At 38.6% G+C, this 16,355-nt stretch overlaps 1 protein-coding gene across 4 annotated transcripts in view; it reads right to left on the bottom strand.

Moving 5' to 3' along the window:
* Positions 1-600: 600 nt before the first annotated feature.
* Positions 601-16,355, bottom strand: part of SH3PXD2B (SH3 and PX domains 2B) — a 129,972-nt gene continuing 114,217 nt past the window's right edge. For 2 of the 4 annotated variants that reach the window (XM_087887409.1, XM_087887408.1), the window contains 6 exons: positions 14,290-14,373; positions 12,948-13,062; positions 11,077-11,303; positions 8,665-8,714; positions 7,826-7,951; positions 601-6,017 (listed from right to left, as the gene is read on the bottom strand). In XM_087887409.1, coding sequence (XP_087743535.1) covers positions 4,479-6,017; positions 7,826-7,951; positions 8,665-8,714; positions 11,077-11,303; positions 12,948-13,062; positions 14,290-14,373 — 2,141 coding nt within the window. In that variant the 3' untranslated portion in view covers positions 601-4,478. The remainder of the gene's footprint in view (positions 6,018-7,825; positions 7,952-8,664; positions 8,715-11,076; positions 11,304-12,947; positions 13,063-14,289; positions 14,374-16,355) is intronic. The other 2 variants (XM_034405576.3, XM_034405570.3) reach the window with 1 other exon arrangement.

Here is a 16,355-nt window from a genome sequence, read left to right as displayed (position 1 = left end):
CCTTGTGAGATTAATTTTCCCCACCCATCCTTCCAGGGGCATAAACTGTAAATGTTTGCATGTTTTATAATAGACAGTTGTCTTTTCGCTTGCGGTTCACTCTGTAGTGGTGAACTTTAAAAAAGAACAGATGCCTCATCTTTCTCCAAACCACCTACTATATCTTCAAAATTGTTTGTCAGCTCTTCCTATTGAAAGTTTAACCAAATTCACTACCACCTGCAGAATCATTTGCAAATGCATAAAACCCATCTTTCCCATCCCACTTAATCTGAAGTGCACACTGTTCTTTTAGTTAGTAATGTTCTGTGTTCATTTTAAGAAGGGCCCAACTACAATTGTCTTGATGGAGGTTCGACTATTGTGGCTTCTTCACAGCAGCCATTTCATATTGTCATTTTTTTTTGAACAAACGATTTGAAGAGCATCACTTCATCCCTAAAAATATAATCCCTCTAGAATCTCCGCAAATCATGTTCATGACAAATAGTATCACATCCCAACTATCTAGTTATGCCTTGTTATTGCAACGAACATATAGATGCATACATACACACATACTTGCCAAGAAATATACATGGAAGAATAATAAAAAAGGCATTGTATCAGTTCTGCTTGAAACCAGTCAAGCCTATTTTTTATTTTTTATCTTAAAAAACACACACACACAAAACACAATCACCTAGCCTTTAATGCTGGAAGTATACATGAATTTTACATAGGCTATGTCTACCGTTGTCAAAAATCCCCTCCCCATAAATCCCACCCAATTAACGTACAGATTGATACAGATTGATATATAACATTAAACATTAAAACAGACTTTTAAAGACGTGGATGAGCCTAAGGCCATTGAAGAAGATCCCAGTTAGAAGGCTAGGAAACTGGAATACAAGAACATCCTTTAGTCCAAGAGATATGTGGTCAGTGAACTTGGAAAGTAAACAGAGCAGGTTTCATGTTATGGCATCTGGTTATCCTTTTCAGAATGATATACCTTTTGGTATAAGGCAACAAAAGCATTGAGGGAAATATTAGCTCAACAATACTTCTCATATCCCAGCAAGTCAGGTCTTCGTAATTGCTTCTATCCCATGTAATATAAAAAGTGAGGCACAGATGTGTAATGTAATGGCTTCCTTTCAATCAGAGTGCTTTATTAACCCAAACCAACCTGATCCTTCAGTCCGTTTTCTGAGAAAAGTTTTTTCAAGAAAGAAATATGGAAGCAACAAGAAATACTAGAAACAGTTTTTAGTCCTTTCTACTCTAGGAATGTCTTCGTTTTTAGGAATAGGGCAAAAGAAAAGGGCTAGGATTAGAGATGGGGAAATAATATTGTACAAGAAACATGTATTTTTTTTTACCAATTATTTACTTATACAGGCAAAGATTCTGAAATAAATATTGTAATGTCCCTAGACCACACATACTGAATAGTGCCAAGAAGGGAACTAAGGTATAGTTAGATATTGAACAAAAGTTGCAGAATAGCAAATGGTTCAACCACTGCTTAACAGTAGTAAGAGACTGATGGTAAAAATAGAGCAAAGTCAATCAAGACAAATAAAAAGTAAGATTTCTACTTTTATGTAGCAGGATCTCTCTCAGAATGACTTCTCTTGATCTCATGTCTAATCAATGGACAAATGAATCATACTCCTATTATTAATATCCTGAATCTGCCTAAGCAATAGTCAGACTGACCTGCCTTTGAGAAAAATGCAGCCACTTAACTCCAAGAACTGATTTTTACAGGCAAATTTTAGAGTTGGACTTAAGCTGATTTAATTTCAGGAAATTAGTGAGATTTGGCTCATGGGAGCTTACTAGGCAAATTCCTGTAACACAAATGCTGTATTGCCTTTTTAAAACTAGTTTTTTTTCCTTTCCTGTAAAATCTTTTCAACACAAATTGTATGGTTAATTTCTGTGTACCAGATTCTACCTACATTCTCAAACCACGCTGTAATTGAACATGTGTTCAATTAAGTGTTGTACTTTATGATTCTTGATGAACGTATCTTTTCTTTTATGTACACTGAGAGCATATGCACCAAGACAAATATCTTGTGTCCAATCACACTTGGCCAATAAAAAAATTATTCTATTCTATTCTATGTGAGAATTACTGAAAATGATGTAGTTAAAGTCTGCATCATCAATTGTTTAAAAAATGTCATGGCTATAAATGAGACGCTATCACTTTTTGGCATGTTCTCATTTTATGTATTTCTACTGTATGAAATAAAAAAGAAAAAAGAAAAAAGAAAGGGAAGCATATATTTATTTTAACCCTTAACCACAGATGTACTATTTTGGCTACACTATTACAGACATGAGGTCATAATGACCTCAGTAAACAAAAAGAAATTCGATGTTTTCATGGTTGGATCTAAAAATTGATGTATAGAGCAGTAAACCAAAAAATGTATTGATCTCTATCAAATGCACATCACGCAGTTCACTGTTTGTTTCTCCATCCTTGAACTTCAATCTTTCTTCTCTAATTTTTACATTGGTCCACTGAATGATGGCGCTAATAATTTCTTTAGAAAATAATAATTTCTAAATCTCTAGGGGAGCATGTGAATTTCCGAGAATTCTAGCTGCTGGCCGTAGTCCAGGTAATTGCACAACAATATTGTGACTAGTGGTTCTGGATCTATTGCTTCCAAAAGGTGCAGAAGATCATTTGAATTTGTTCTTGCCGTATAAATTATTGCACAACGTAGATTGTACCTGGTCATCAATTTCATCGGGAGCTTCATCATCACTGATGTCAGAATCAGCGGCGGGTTCCTCATTGTCCATTACATAATTTTCGTCACAATCCGATTCCACTTCACTCAGATCACTCGCTGCTTCTCCATACCATTTTAGAAGTGTTTTTTCACAATTTGGATCACCAAATCGTACTCTTTTTGATGTAAAACTTGGCTCCGACATTATATATATAAAAAAATGTTAACAAAGATCTGCTGTCAAAATGACCGAAACTCAAATTCAAATGCCGTTACAGAAAACACCAAATAATTGATGCAAGTGTGAAGCTGCATACACTCTTATTGGTGGGAAAACAAAAGCTATTCACAACCGGAATGGTCCATTTCTAAAAATAGGGGTGTTCTGAACATTTTGGAAAACTGTTGCAGTCACTATGACTGCAGGTCTGTGGTTATGGGTTAATCATGCTTGCCCATTTAAGTATACAGAAATGAGCAGGAAAAAAGGTGGCCCCTGCATATTTTTAGAAGAATGAGTTCCACACAGTTAATCTTCATATTTATGAATTTTCTGCCTCTTGGCTGTAGCTCCAAAATTGAAATACGTCTTATTAAATGGTTCTTGACGTCATGCATTTCTAGATACAGTTCACATCACTAAAATTGCCATAACCTGTCACTAGTTGACCAGTTAAACAGGCCTTTGCCTAAGATAATTCAAACAATTCACAAAGCTCTTAAGAGTGTGCCATTCTTTTAGCCTGGCTGCATGTTTCAAAAGACATTGCCAATTTAGTTTACATTCTAAAGAAACACAAAAGTAGGAAATCAAGCTTTTTGAAAAAGCTCTCACAGTAAAATATATGAGGAAGAGATAAACAGGCTGAGGTAAATTCTTCGTAAATTTCCTTTAGTCCAACTTTTAACATTAAAGACTTTCCTAGAAAGGCTGAGCCTGAGCCTAGAGCATCCCCATTCTGTTATCTTCTAGATTTAGAAAAGATGGCCCAAAATCTAGAAGGATCAGAAGACTTATTTGCAGATGTAGATAAAAGTTTGGTAGAGCAAGACTCAAAGATGCAGCACCAACTGTATGGACATGGATAACCTGTACACCATGCCCTCGACATTTACTGAAACGAGATTAAGATACTGAAAAATCCAAGTGAGACATAGATCTGCATTGCAGAGAATACATTGAACTTCATTAACAAATCTTTAAACATGGTGCTTACATAAAAACACTAGCTGTCATATAAAGGGGAGCTACGGCAGATGCATTGTTCATATCAGAGGAAAATACAGAGACAGAAGCCTAAAATAATGAACAACAACAACTGGGATAGCTCTTTGCACCTAAGTACCTATTATGGAATCGTATTACTTATATATTCTCCTTGCCATGAAGCTTCTTAGCCCATGATTATATTTAGTGACGTTAAATGGCACATGATGCTGAAAAAGAAAAGTGGCTCTTCTTCTCGCTTTCCTTTTTTCTGTGAAAATTGTTCAAGAAATGAATTACCTACAGAAGGAAGAGTAGCCTAGGTATAATACTACATAATGGCAAGTTTCCTCTTGCAATTCATTTTGGAGACATGCCCAAATTGGAATGTTTGGTATCCCAGATACTTTGCTTTTTGTTGTTTCTAATAGAGTTGGCCTTATGAAGAACTATAAATAAGCTAATTAAATATTGCAGTACTAAAATGGGGTTTGTTGAGCTGCTGTAATGCAAAAGCAACAACAGGACTATGGCTTTTTTCGGAGATAATTGGAAGGAATCCAGCCTTCCCAACATGGCCCTGCTGTGAGGACTTTGCAAAACCACCAGCCACTGCTATTCTTCTCACGGACTTCAAAAACAGTCCCTTCTTTAAAACTGCTAGTTTCTTCATCTCCTTCAAAATCTGCCACAGCCACATAGAGGGCTTCTTTGGAGACATCCAGATTGGTAATTGGAATGGATAATCTTTCCTTCTCCACAGGCTTGGGCAATGACTTTTGGCCTGAGCTGCTTTTTGTTTTGGTTTCCTCTTGGCCAGGACACGGCAGGAAGGCTTTGGCTTTTGGTGGAACCAATATTGGCCTACTAGACACTGGGGCAGCTCGAACTTCAGGCACTTCCTTCTGAGGGACTTTATGTTCTGCAGGGGGGGCAAATGAAACTGAGGGTGGTGGCACACTTGATTTCTTAGGAGGTGGAGGCCTTCTGGGAGGTACTACTGGACGTTGAGGGGGTTCCCTAGGTACTGGAAAGTTGCTCTTAGGTTCATTTTCACCTGGCTTTGATGAACCCACAGGAACTTTGGGGAAAGGAGCTTCCTTAAAGATTTGGCTTTCAGGTCTAGAGGGAGGTCTAACCTCCATGTTGGGCTTTTCCTGAGATTTGACAGAAGATTCTACTGGAAGTCCGCTGTTACTGAAGGCACTCTCATTAACCACAGGATCCTGCTCTGACAGCTTCTCTTGAGCCTTTGCAGGCTTGAGTTTGCTCCTCAGGTTGCAAAGATCTAATTTGTTCTCTAACTGAGGAGGATCTGTCCTAGGAGCAGGTGCTGGTTTCGGTTTGATCTGAGGTTTTGATTTCAGAAAAAGGTTTGGGAGGTTAGCTGCTTCAGGCTTATCCTCTGGGGGCTCCATCTTTGGTTTCATTGGCTTGACTGTGGGCCGGAGGTTGGGCTTCTTTATTTCTTTTGGAGAAACCTTATGTCCACACTCAAGACCCATTTCGTTTTTCAACTGGAACAATTTGCCCTTCTCTGTTCTGAGCTCTGGCTTCTTGTCCCTTGGAGGCACAATCTGCTTTGGGGGAATTGCAGGCAAAATCATGCCAGGAGGTTTTGGAGGAGGCCGCTGCTCCAACCTTTGTCTTTCCATTAATTCCTCTTCTGATTTAATTATGGATTCCTTCCTTGGAGGAAGACTCGGTTTCTCTTCCATATCCCGATCACCTATTTCTTCATACCCAACACACAAAGAAGCATCACTGTTCTCTGGCAAAGCATCCTGGGACATCTCCTTTCCTTTCCATTTGATTCCATATTCAATACCATTAGGTGGTGCTTCAGGCAGAGGTCGAGATGGCCCAGCAAGGTCTCCATTAGAGCTGTTCTCTGCTGTGCTGTCACCAAGCCGTAGCTGTGCCATCTCATTTGGTAATGGTGCCAAGAAATTAGGTCTACACGCATTGCTAGTTTTCTTGTATTTGTCAATAAAAGTAGCCGGTGCCCAGCCTTCCTTCTCCTCAATTTGAATATACCACCAACCACTTAGGTTCTTCTCAATTACCTGGAGAAGGAAATAAAGCCACCATTCTTTAGAATTTTTTAACAACTGCATTACTTAAAATTTGTGAGATTAAGTTTAGCATTAAGATTTTAACTGGGGTTTTTTTTCCCCCTCATATTTCACTTAACAGACAAGTAGCCATCTATTTTTAGCCTACAGATTCATCACAGAAAAACTATCAAGATAGTTTACAGTGATGAGTCACTGTAGACTGAAAATGAATATACAGTATGATCAAATCAGTCGATCCTACAGGAAATCGACATTGACTGTCCTTTGGAAGGACAGATAGTGATGCTGAAGCTCAAATACTTTGGCCATCAAACAAGAAGAGAGGACTCACTGGAAAAGACCCTGATGTTGGGAAAGATTGAAAGCAAAAGGAGAAAGGGATAGCAGGGGATGAGATGATTATATGGTGTCATTGAAGCACTGGGCAAGTGTTTGGGCAGGCTCAGGGAGACTGTGGAGGACAAGGGGCCTGGCGAACTATGGTCCATGTGGTTGCGAAGAGACTTAGCGATTTTGCAAACCACCACCAAAAATTCACATCATAAACAGAGATTGTTTTCTATTTAATTGAGTCTAACTGTACAACACTGACCTAAGATAATAAAAGACTAGATTCTCAATTTGGTGCCATTTTGTTCTTTACAGCATAAATAATATTTAAATAATATTTAACAAGGACATGATTGTTAGTATTTGTCATCTAAAATTATTACTAAGTAGCTGATAAAATTTGCAACTTTCTTTTCTTCACTTTTAAATTCTGCTTGATAGAATGATTGCCACTGAATCCACCTGGACATCTGAAGGTTCAGAGGAGCATATTCAGCTTTTGTACAATATAGGGCATGACCAAAGTTCTTATGATGCAAGCCCAAGAGAGAATCAAGGATTTCCAGATGATTTATGTTATTGATCATGAAATGAGCGGTTTTCCTGAATGATTACCTATCTAAGCATGGGCAGGGCATTTCCAAACAAGGGATCCCAGATGACTTATATCAATGGTACAAGAAACTCTGATATGACAAGAAAATAAATAGTCACTAGATGTCAGTATTGAGCCATCTATAAATGTGCATAGCCTGGATACCAGAGAATAGGAAATACATTTCTGAATTTTAAAACCAGGAATATACTGATAGGACGACATTGCCCTATAATTTAGTAGTGCACGGATGGCAGATAAAAATAACTTCCTCAAGTTAAAAATACGTTTAATGGGAGCAGAGAAAATTTGCCTTTCTTGTAATGCATCATTCCCAGAGCTACTGGTTGAAGTCAAGGAGGATAACCCTCTTTCTTGTATTTATGAAGTCACACAAGGGCATGGTTCTAAGTAGAATCTTAGTAGTACATTCTGTTGGATCAAACTTTTCCAGTTTGATTTGTTCAAACATCTTCTATTCTTATCAAATTTAAGTGGAGAGAAGCAACATCTTGATTCCTGGAATATATTTCTGACTCAAGTAGTTGAGATAGGAACAATTATAACGAAGAAAAACTTCATTAGAAAACTATGATTAAAATCGCAACACACAGCTTATTAGAACTGGGTTAGCCGACAATACTATACCATTGTAAAAGGATTTTCTTTTAGAGCAGGAGTGTCAAAGTCACGTCATCATGGCGGTATCACGTGACGTATCGGGACTTTTCCCCCCTTCGCTAAACTGTGCGTTATGCATCTGGCCCGTGGGCCGAGAGTTTGACAGCCCTGTTTTAGAGTGAGTTTTAAAGTGAGCTCTGTGGAAGAAGCCAAGGATTATGGAGATGGGCCTGACAAGACTTAGTCTCACCTCTACTTTCAGTCCTGCCTGGAAGCTGATCCCATCAGGGATGGTGGTCTGGAAATCAGCAATCGTGTAATACTCTTCTTCCACCTGTGGGGGCACTGGAGGCTTTGGCAGATTGACACACCGTGGCTATTACAAGAATATTAAAAATATGCATCAGTCATCTTCCATCCACAAAAAGCAATTCTTTACACATTAGGCGTTCCAGCCTCCATCTGCAGGATCTGCAGGGTCACATAGCAAGCGAGCCCAAGGAGATGACAAACCCATAACACATTTTTCAGCAGAACCTCTGCAGAACAAGAGATGAATTGTTCCTTCAGTCAATTCCAACTATGAAATTAACGTTGTGTGTTTATAGAAAATCAGGTTTTTGGTAGTGCTTAGAAGCAAATCTAAATAGAAATAAAAGTAGGGTCTGGGGTTTTATAGCTAAAACTTGCATTAATTGTATACGGTAAAGTTATTCAATGTTGGAAAAATCCCCATGCTATCAGTTTGATTGCAGGTACAAATTCCAGAAACAGATTTCTTATTATGACAATTATCCAAGTCACACAAGTAAAAACAATGAATGCATCCCACCCAATTAAATGCCCTGGGAACAAAGCTCATACCACATTGAACTTTATTTGCTCCCCATATTTTTAAAGGGAAAAGCAAGTTTAGACATGCCAATTTCCTCCTTAACTGACATACTATAAAAATGCTTTGGACATGGGGATTTATGCAGACGTAAAAGAGGCAGCAAGACTTGTATCTCTTTTATCTTCCCAGTGTCTTTCATTCCATCTGATTAGTTGTTATCAGGCTGCTTAAATGCATCGGGAAGCAACACTTACTATTGTGAGATCTCGACGAGGAGGGGGTCTTTGCCTCATCTTTGGTGACTCTGTCAAAACAAGTATTTAAATGTGCTTCAAAGTTATCAGCATGAGTTTCAGAAAACATTTGTGAACAACACCTCATTACAGATAATCCTCAATTTACAGTTGCAATTGTCCCCAAAAGTTCTGTTGCTAAGCGAGACATTTGTTAAATGAGTTTTGCTCCATTTTACGACCTTCCTTGCCACAGTTAAGTGAATCACTGCAGTTATTAAGTTAGTAATGACGGTTGTTAAGTGAATCTGGCTATCCCATGGACTTTGCTTATCAGAAGACCACAAAAAGTATCACATGACCCCAGGACACTGCACCTGTCATAAGTGTGACCCTGTTGCCAAGTGTCTGAATTTTGATCACATCCATGAGGATGCGGCAAGTAAGTGTGTAAGTGTGAAAAACAGTTTATAAGTCACTTTTTTCAGTTGTTATAAGTCGAGGACTCCCTGTATTCTAGTCCGAGAAAGTACATCTCTATAGCTTTTCTATTTGCTTTTCCCCATGAGCAGCACCCTGGCAGGCTTCTTGATTCATTTCTATCTCAATGATGACTCATCTAATCAAGGTTTTAGTAGACCTTGGATCAGTTGCCCTAAGCACTCCACTGAGTTCCACAGAGGCAGGGTGGGAAAGGGGATAAGGAAGGGAGAAAGAAAGAAAGCAGATGAGGTTTTCCTTCATAGATAACTTAGGAACAGTGGAATGCTTGTGTCCCTTAATGGGAACATGCAATATCCAGACATCTATTACAACTGTTTGAGGGAATGGCCTTGAAGGAGAGGAGGAAAAGCTACTACCAAGGCAATTGTCAGATAAGCAGGTCTTGAGCTTCGGCCAAGAAAAGAATGAGCCCCTCCCTTGTTCACATGAAGGAAGCAGGGGGCATGGGGGGCAACACAGTTAGACTTGCAAAATACAGCTGCAATAAAAATCCTAAGGTGTATGCCACGGCATTAGTTTCTTAGCCTGGTCTACCTCGTAGACAGAGGTGGACTGCTGCCGGTTTGGACCAATTTGGATCACCTGCCTTGGCACTATTCCGTCCTATATCGCCGTGTTTTTGAAGCTGTGCGCATGCGTGGAAGGTGTGTGCTCACATTTTCGGTACTGGGTGAACCGGTTGTTACAACCGGCAGCAACCCATCATTGCTCGTAGAGCTAACATTCAGCCATCCCGGGTAAAGAACAGATTTATTATCTATGTCCCAACCAATTCTCCAATAGAGGAACAAAAATTTGGGAAGGGTGAGGATTTAGCATTAAAGAGAGACAACTGGAGTCCAGAACCATAAAATACCTTTATACTCTATAGGTTGTCTTGGGGAAGCTGGCAAGAAGTCAAAAGGCTCAAGGTTGACTCAGCCTTCCATCCTTTCTAAGGTAGGTGAAATGAGGACCCAGTTTGTGGGGGCAATAAGCTGACTTTGTATAAATATACAAAAAGGATGAAGGCTATTGCTGAGCACATTGTAAGCCGCCCTGAGTCTTCGGAGAAGGGTGGCATATAAATCAAATAAAAAAAAAAAAGTCATGTTCACGTGAGATCCTTGCTTAATGACCTGTGTGGTCCTTGTTTAACAATGGCAATCAGGACCGCTGAAATTGCAATTGGCAAGCAATGCAGTCACATGACATTGCCTTTTATGACCCCATTGTTTAACAAGGGGGTTCCCAGTTCAAATTGTTGTTGTAACCTGAGGGCTACACGTACAACAGGACTGCATGAAATTCAAAAAATAATCCCAAACGGTATCATTAAATGAATTTTTTACCTTAAGAGGATGGAAAATTCATTCGTTCATTTTAATAATTTTTATTAAATAATTTTTTAGCAAAATAAAAGCTGTAAGGAAAAATAAAATAACGAAGAACAGTAAATAGCAACTTTGGGCGGCTCATTTTCTCTCAGCACAACCCATCTCACAGGATTATTGTTGTGTGGGAAAACAGGAGGAGGAGGAAGGATTAGGTATGCTTGCTGCTTTGAGTTATCAATAAAATATCTGTTCCGTATTCTCAGTATGTCACTTCCAATATAAAGATTCTTAAAATGTACACTAACTTTAACTTTATCCTATCAAGAAAACCATGCCAGGATGGAAAATTTATTGAATGCTTTGGGTGTAATTAGATTAATTAGATGTAATTAGATTAATGGTGTAAATTTAAAATTAGTTCTAAAATACTATTTGTTCTGATTTAATTATCATTGGACTGCAAGAACCCCTGCATGCCAGTCAAAAGCAAAATGCAACATTCAGTTCAAAGAAAAATGGATAACCCAAGAGTCATGACAATTTCTTGCTTTTACCTGATTGACCAATTTACTTCAAAAAGCATTAAACACTTTCTTCATTGTTCCCAACTTACTTCGTTGAAGGTCCACATTGGGCAATGGGCGGCCATCATATCTCCCATCTCTTTGATTACTCAGTCCATCCTTGTCTCGACCTGGGGAGTTCTGCTGTCGAGAAAGCCCATCCATATCCAACGCGTGTGAATGGGCTGAAGCTGCAGATCCCAATTTTGATGTAAGTAGGTCTCCGCTCCCTCTTTTCAGGTAAGATGCTGGGGCCCAGCCCTCCTGACCCTGATATCTAAAGAAATAGAAATCATCTGATCTCTTGTCTAATTAGATTAGCTTTATTGATTAGAGATATCTGGCACATGCTTTCCCAAAATACTGGGTAACTTGCAAGTTCTTAACAATAAGTAAACATCTCTATTTGTAAACCTGCTTAATTTTTACCCATTGTTTCACATAAAGGAGTCCAAGACTGTTGTGAAGACAAAAGCACAAAAGAATTCGTAATGTGCAATGTTGGGATAATCTTCAGAAGTGAACAGATGAGCATAGCAAACTTTCCCAGCACATGGGAATCTGTTCTCTTTTGCATTCCTTTGCAAGATTGCCTAGCATCAAGCAGAGTAACTAACGTGATTAGAACAGATATCAAAACTGATTAATTGGTGCTAATTATGAACCATCACAAAGCTTTTGTAATAACAAGGCTTAGACGAAGGTTTATCCAGTAACACATGCTGGAAGCCTATGTTGAAGATTTCCATCACAAATACTTTTTTTTTTTGGAGGGGGAGGATGTAATTAAATGTAATCACAAAATACAACCTTAACATGTGTGAGAGGATCTTTCCTGGTGATTTTTCTTCTTATTTTTTAAAAAGCAAAATATATAGTCTTTTTGAGTTCAGGGGATATGGTTCTAGAATCTATATTAAGTGTCAGCCTTGGAAGCCATATTAGGCTGGAAGCTTCAATGCTGCCACCTCCTCATGTGTGGGAAAGTAGGAGGGGGGATTTAGGAGAGGGGGTTAGTAGACATAATAGCATTATTCCGGTTGGTCAAGGTCAGGGCGATCCAACATCTGGAGAAGGAGTGGTCAGGGGGCTGGGTCTAGATGGAATGGACGTTCATTGGGGCAGGTGATCGACTAGGGAGAAAGGGGATGGTTTTGGGAGCTTTGACTTACTGAAGGAAAACCTGGGCTTTTCAGATTCGGGTTTTCCCAGATGTGCCAGTTTGCCTATTCTAGTAAAGAGAACTTTGGGAAATGCTTGCTTCCACGTCTTTACTTGGAGTTGGGATTTTCCTGGAACGCTGACATTAAGATGAGCAGGATATAGATTGTGTACCTACTACTTTTCTTCTAAAATCAGAATTATTTTGTATTTTTCCGAAACAGAATAAGTGTCATAGAGTTCCTATCTCTATAGAAGTAGTCCTCAAGTTATGAACCACAACTGAGCCCAAAATTTCTGTTGCTAAGTGAAACATTTCAAAGTGAATTTTGTCCCATTTTACGATTTCTCTTGCCACAGTTAAGTGAACCACGACAGTTGTTAAGTGAAATCTGGATTCCTCATTGACTTTGCTTGTCAGAAGGTTGCAAAAGGTGATCACATGATCCTGGAACACTGCAGCCATCTTAAATATGAATCTGTTGCCAAGCTTCCAAATTCTGATCACATGACCATGGGGATTGCTGCAACAACTGTCGTAAGTGTGAAAAATGATCATAAGTCAATTTTTTCAGTGCTATTGTAACTTTGAACAGTCACTAAATGAACTATTGTAAGTCGAGGACTACCTGTACTTTGAAAGTTATTCTCCTATCCCTTCACCGAAGAAAACTGCAAAAACAATGGAATAACTTGGGTCTTGTGATCTTAAAGTATCTATTTCCCATTAATGCCTTTTGAATCATGACTGGACGTATACCTGATTTTCCACCATCCTTCCAGATTTTTCTGGATCACTTCCACAGTAGCTCCTTTGTCCAGGTTTATTTCATCTTGATCCCGAGCAGCATATGGGTAGATCACCATATACTTCTCTATTCAAAGAGAAATATAGCAGTAAAAGAGAGAAAGAGAGAGAGAGAGACAGGAGTAATAATTGGGAAGACATCTTTTAAAAACAAAAACAGAACAAATCTGAAAATCCATACATTTTAGATAATTTAGCACAGTAAACTGGCCCTCACAATAGAGTAGAATCAACTGATTGTTGATATTCCACAATAGAGTTGAATCTATTGAATATGGTTGATTCTGTCCTTTTGACACAAAGGCTCACCAAAGGCTCAACATCACCTTTGAAAGACAGATTTTCATAATTTATAATAAAAGTCTAATGCAGCCCCACTAATGCCTCTCAAATAACTTCTATGTTCTTTTTTCTAATTGAAGCAGGAACACAAAAATGGTTATTTATGGAACCTGGTAATCCAGAAAATAATGTGATATGTTTTTTGTTTGACAGATGACCAAACCAATTCTACATGATCTATTTTTTCATTTATTCCAAGTGTCAGCTACAAACTACTAGATGCTTCAGTACAGATGTCATTTTAGCAATCTTATCAGAACCAATTACAGTTCATTCAAATGAACTATTCATGTGAACAATGGAATAAGAGACATATCTCTTGTAGGCTGAAATACTATGCAGTTGTGTCATCTGTTCCCCTAAGGTATCATGGAAGTAGGTTTGTCATAGCTGCAGTAATTGCTGGCCCATGTTAAGGTTGCTTTCACGGGAAATGATTTCTTCTTCCAAAGAACTCACAATTAAACCTTTCAAATAATGCAGAGTGGAAGAAATGATGCTGATCATTTTGAAGGCTGCAACAAGCATTGCAATATGTGAGAATTTGCCTTCTCCCACAGGCCCTATGATGTCTGTTGCAGTCTCAGTAATTAAGTGGCTGATGGAGTTTGCATTTAACATGCAGATTTTTTTTTTTTTTAAAGAAGAAGATAAAAATGCATTTAAACTTTGGTTAGGATCAAATAAAATACAATTTACCCAAGAGTAGAAATTGTCATAATCAGTGTCTCAAAGTAGTTTCAAGGGAATGGAAAGGAGGACACACATACTCAAGTGTAAGCAGATTTAACAGTTACAATAAGCAATGTATTAAGGAAATAGACACTCTGGATATCAATAAGAAACAAATTGCATGCAACAACGGGCCACAGTGGACAGCACATGCAAACACAGAGAAAGACAGTCCAAAGCACAGAAGAAGAAGGCACAGAGAGATCTCCACAACATCCACCTTGACCCCATCCACTGGTGTACAAGTCCCCAAGAGTTCGACGGCGACCCACATGTCTGGGAAGAGACCAGTATCTCCATGAGACTGAGATGAGCATGTTGGGGAAGCAGGAAAGGCACAAAACAGGATATAAGGAGGGGAAAGTTTACCTTTTTAAAAAGAAGATTTAATGCTATAATAAGGTTAACAATGACATGATCCACATACCACACTAAGCAATGATTTAACCATGATTTACCTAATACATCTCAGTTAAGATTGTTCAACACACAAGATGGTTTAGAGCAGGAGTCTCCAACCTTGGCAACTTTAAGATTTTTCTGGCTGAGGAATTCTGGGAGTTGAAGACCACAAGTCTTGAAAGTTACCAAGATTGGAGACCCCTGGTTTAGAGTATATACACACATTTGTTTCCTCCCAGGTATATGGCAGAGACTTGAGCAATTTGATTTAAAAGGCCACGCTAAAACGCATCTCAGGTTTTTTTAATTAAAAAAAAAAAATTAAAGCAAAACTTCAATTTTACCCATCCTCAATGCAACTGATGTCGTAGTCAGCAAATCAAACTTCCACTGCAATTTCTAACATTTGCATTACTTTAGTAAGTCCTATTATTAGGACTTTACTCCTTATTCCTTAATAGTATAAACTCCTGTTCAGTGCAGAATTTCCTCAACAAAAGATGCCCTCCTCCATATCAGTCCATTAAAAAAAGCTGTCACTCAATTCATAATTCATGTTCACATGCATTCTTCATGAAAATATGGGTTACTTTAGAAATTGCCTTCAAAAGCACTTTTTAAAAACTTTCTATTCAAAGTGTCTAAGGAGATTCTCAGTCATCCAGGTCAAGAGGCAATTGGACTTTCTAGTTTTTCTTTGAAGACATTTTGCTTCTCATCCAAGAAGCTTCTTCAGATCTGATTCAATGTTGGGATAGGAAGGGAAAAATTTATACTTCTTGCAGACAGCTGGTCATTTACATTCATTTAGAGAGTCATTGAGGCCAGTTGGAGGTTTTTCTGTGTTCTCAGAGTCACCTGGGTATAACTACTGTTCAGATTCTATGCCCTGGGTTAAGCATGAACTATTCATTTGTTTTTTATTGTTTTTTGGAATTCATGTGAGCATTAATAGAGGATGTCCTTCACTTACAACAGTTTGTTTAGTGACTGTTCAAAGTTACAACATCACTGAAAAAGTGATTTATGACCATTTTTCACTTGCAACCGTTACAGCAGTCCCAAGGTCACGTGATCAGATGCTTGGCAACTGACTCACATTTTTGACGGTTTTTTTTTAAAAATTTGATTTATATGCCACCCTTCTCCGGAGACTCAGGGCGGCTTACAATGCGTTAAGCAATGGCCTTCATACTTTTGTATATTTATACAAAGTCAGCTTATTGCCCCCACAAACTGGGTCCTCATTTAACCTACCTTAGAAAGGATGGAAGGCTGAGTCAACCTTGAGCCTGGTAAGATTCGAACCTGCAGTAATTGCAGGCAGCTGTGTTAATAACAGGGTGCTTTAGACCACTGTACTACCATGACTCTGGGTTGCAGTGTCCCAGAGTCATGTGATCACTTTTTGCGACCTTCTGACAAGCAAAGTCAACCGGGAAGCCAGATTTGCTTAAGAACCATATTACTAATTTAACAAGTGCAGTGATTTACTTAGCAAGTTGTAAATTTGGGCAAAACTCACTTACCAAATGTCTCACTTAGCAACAGAAATTTTGGGCTCAGTTGTGGTTGTAAGTCAAGGTCTATCTGGGCTTTCTATGCCAAAATCTGGCATGACTCTTGAATGGAAAAGCACTTGAGTCCGAAAGCTTATGAAGAAGGAGCCCTAACAAACCAGTCTCCTCTGCTAAAAATATCAAACTAAATGATTTTAATCTTCATGAGAACTTGCTATGGGCAAAAAAACCCCATATAGGGACTCCCTTGGAAGTACTCCCTTGGCACTTAAGTATTTAGTGTATTTCCTCTGTGAAAATTATCCTAAATATTTTATATGGGCTCAAAGCCCCACCAAAGCCTATAATACGAAAACAAATTTGG

Source organism: Pantherophis guttatus, chromosome 2, assembly GCF_059756535.1.
Source record: "Pantherophis guttatus breed Tessera chromosome 2, ASM5975653v1, whole genome shotgun sequence".
NCBI classification, from domain to species: Eukaryota; Metazoa; Chordata; class Lepidosauria; order Squamata; family Colubridae; genus Pantherophis; species Pantherophis guttatus.
Note: the sequence above shows the minus strand (reverse complement) of the source record. Positions and strands in the feature narration are given on the sequence as shown.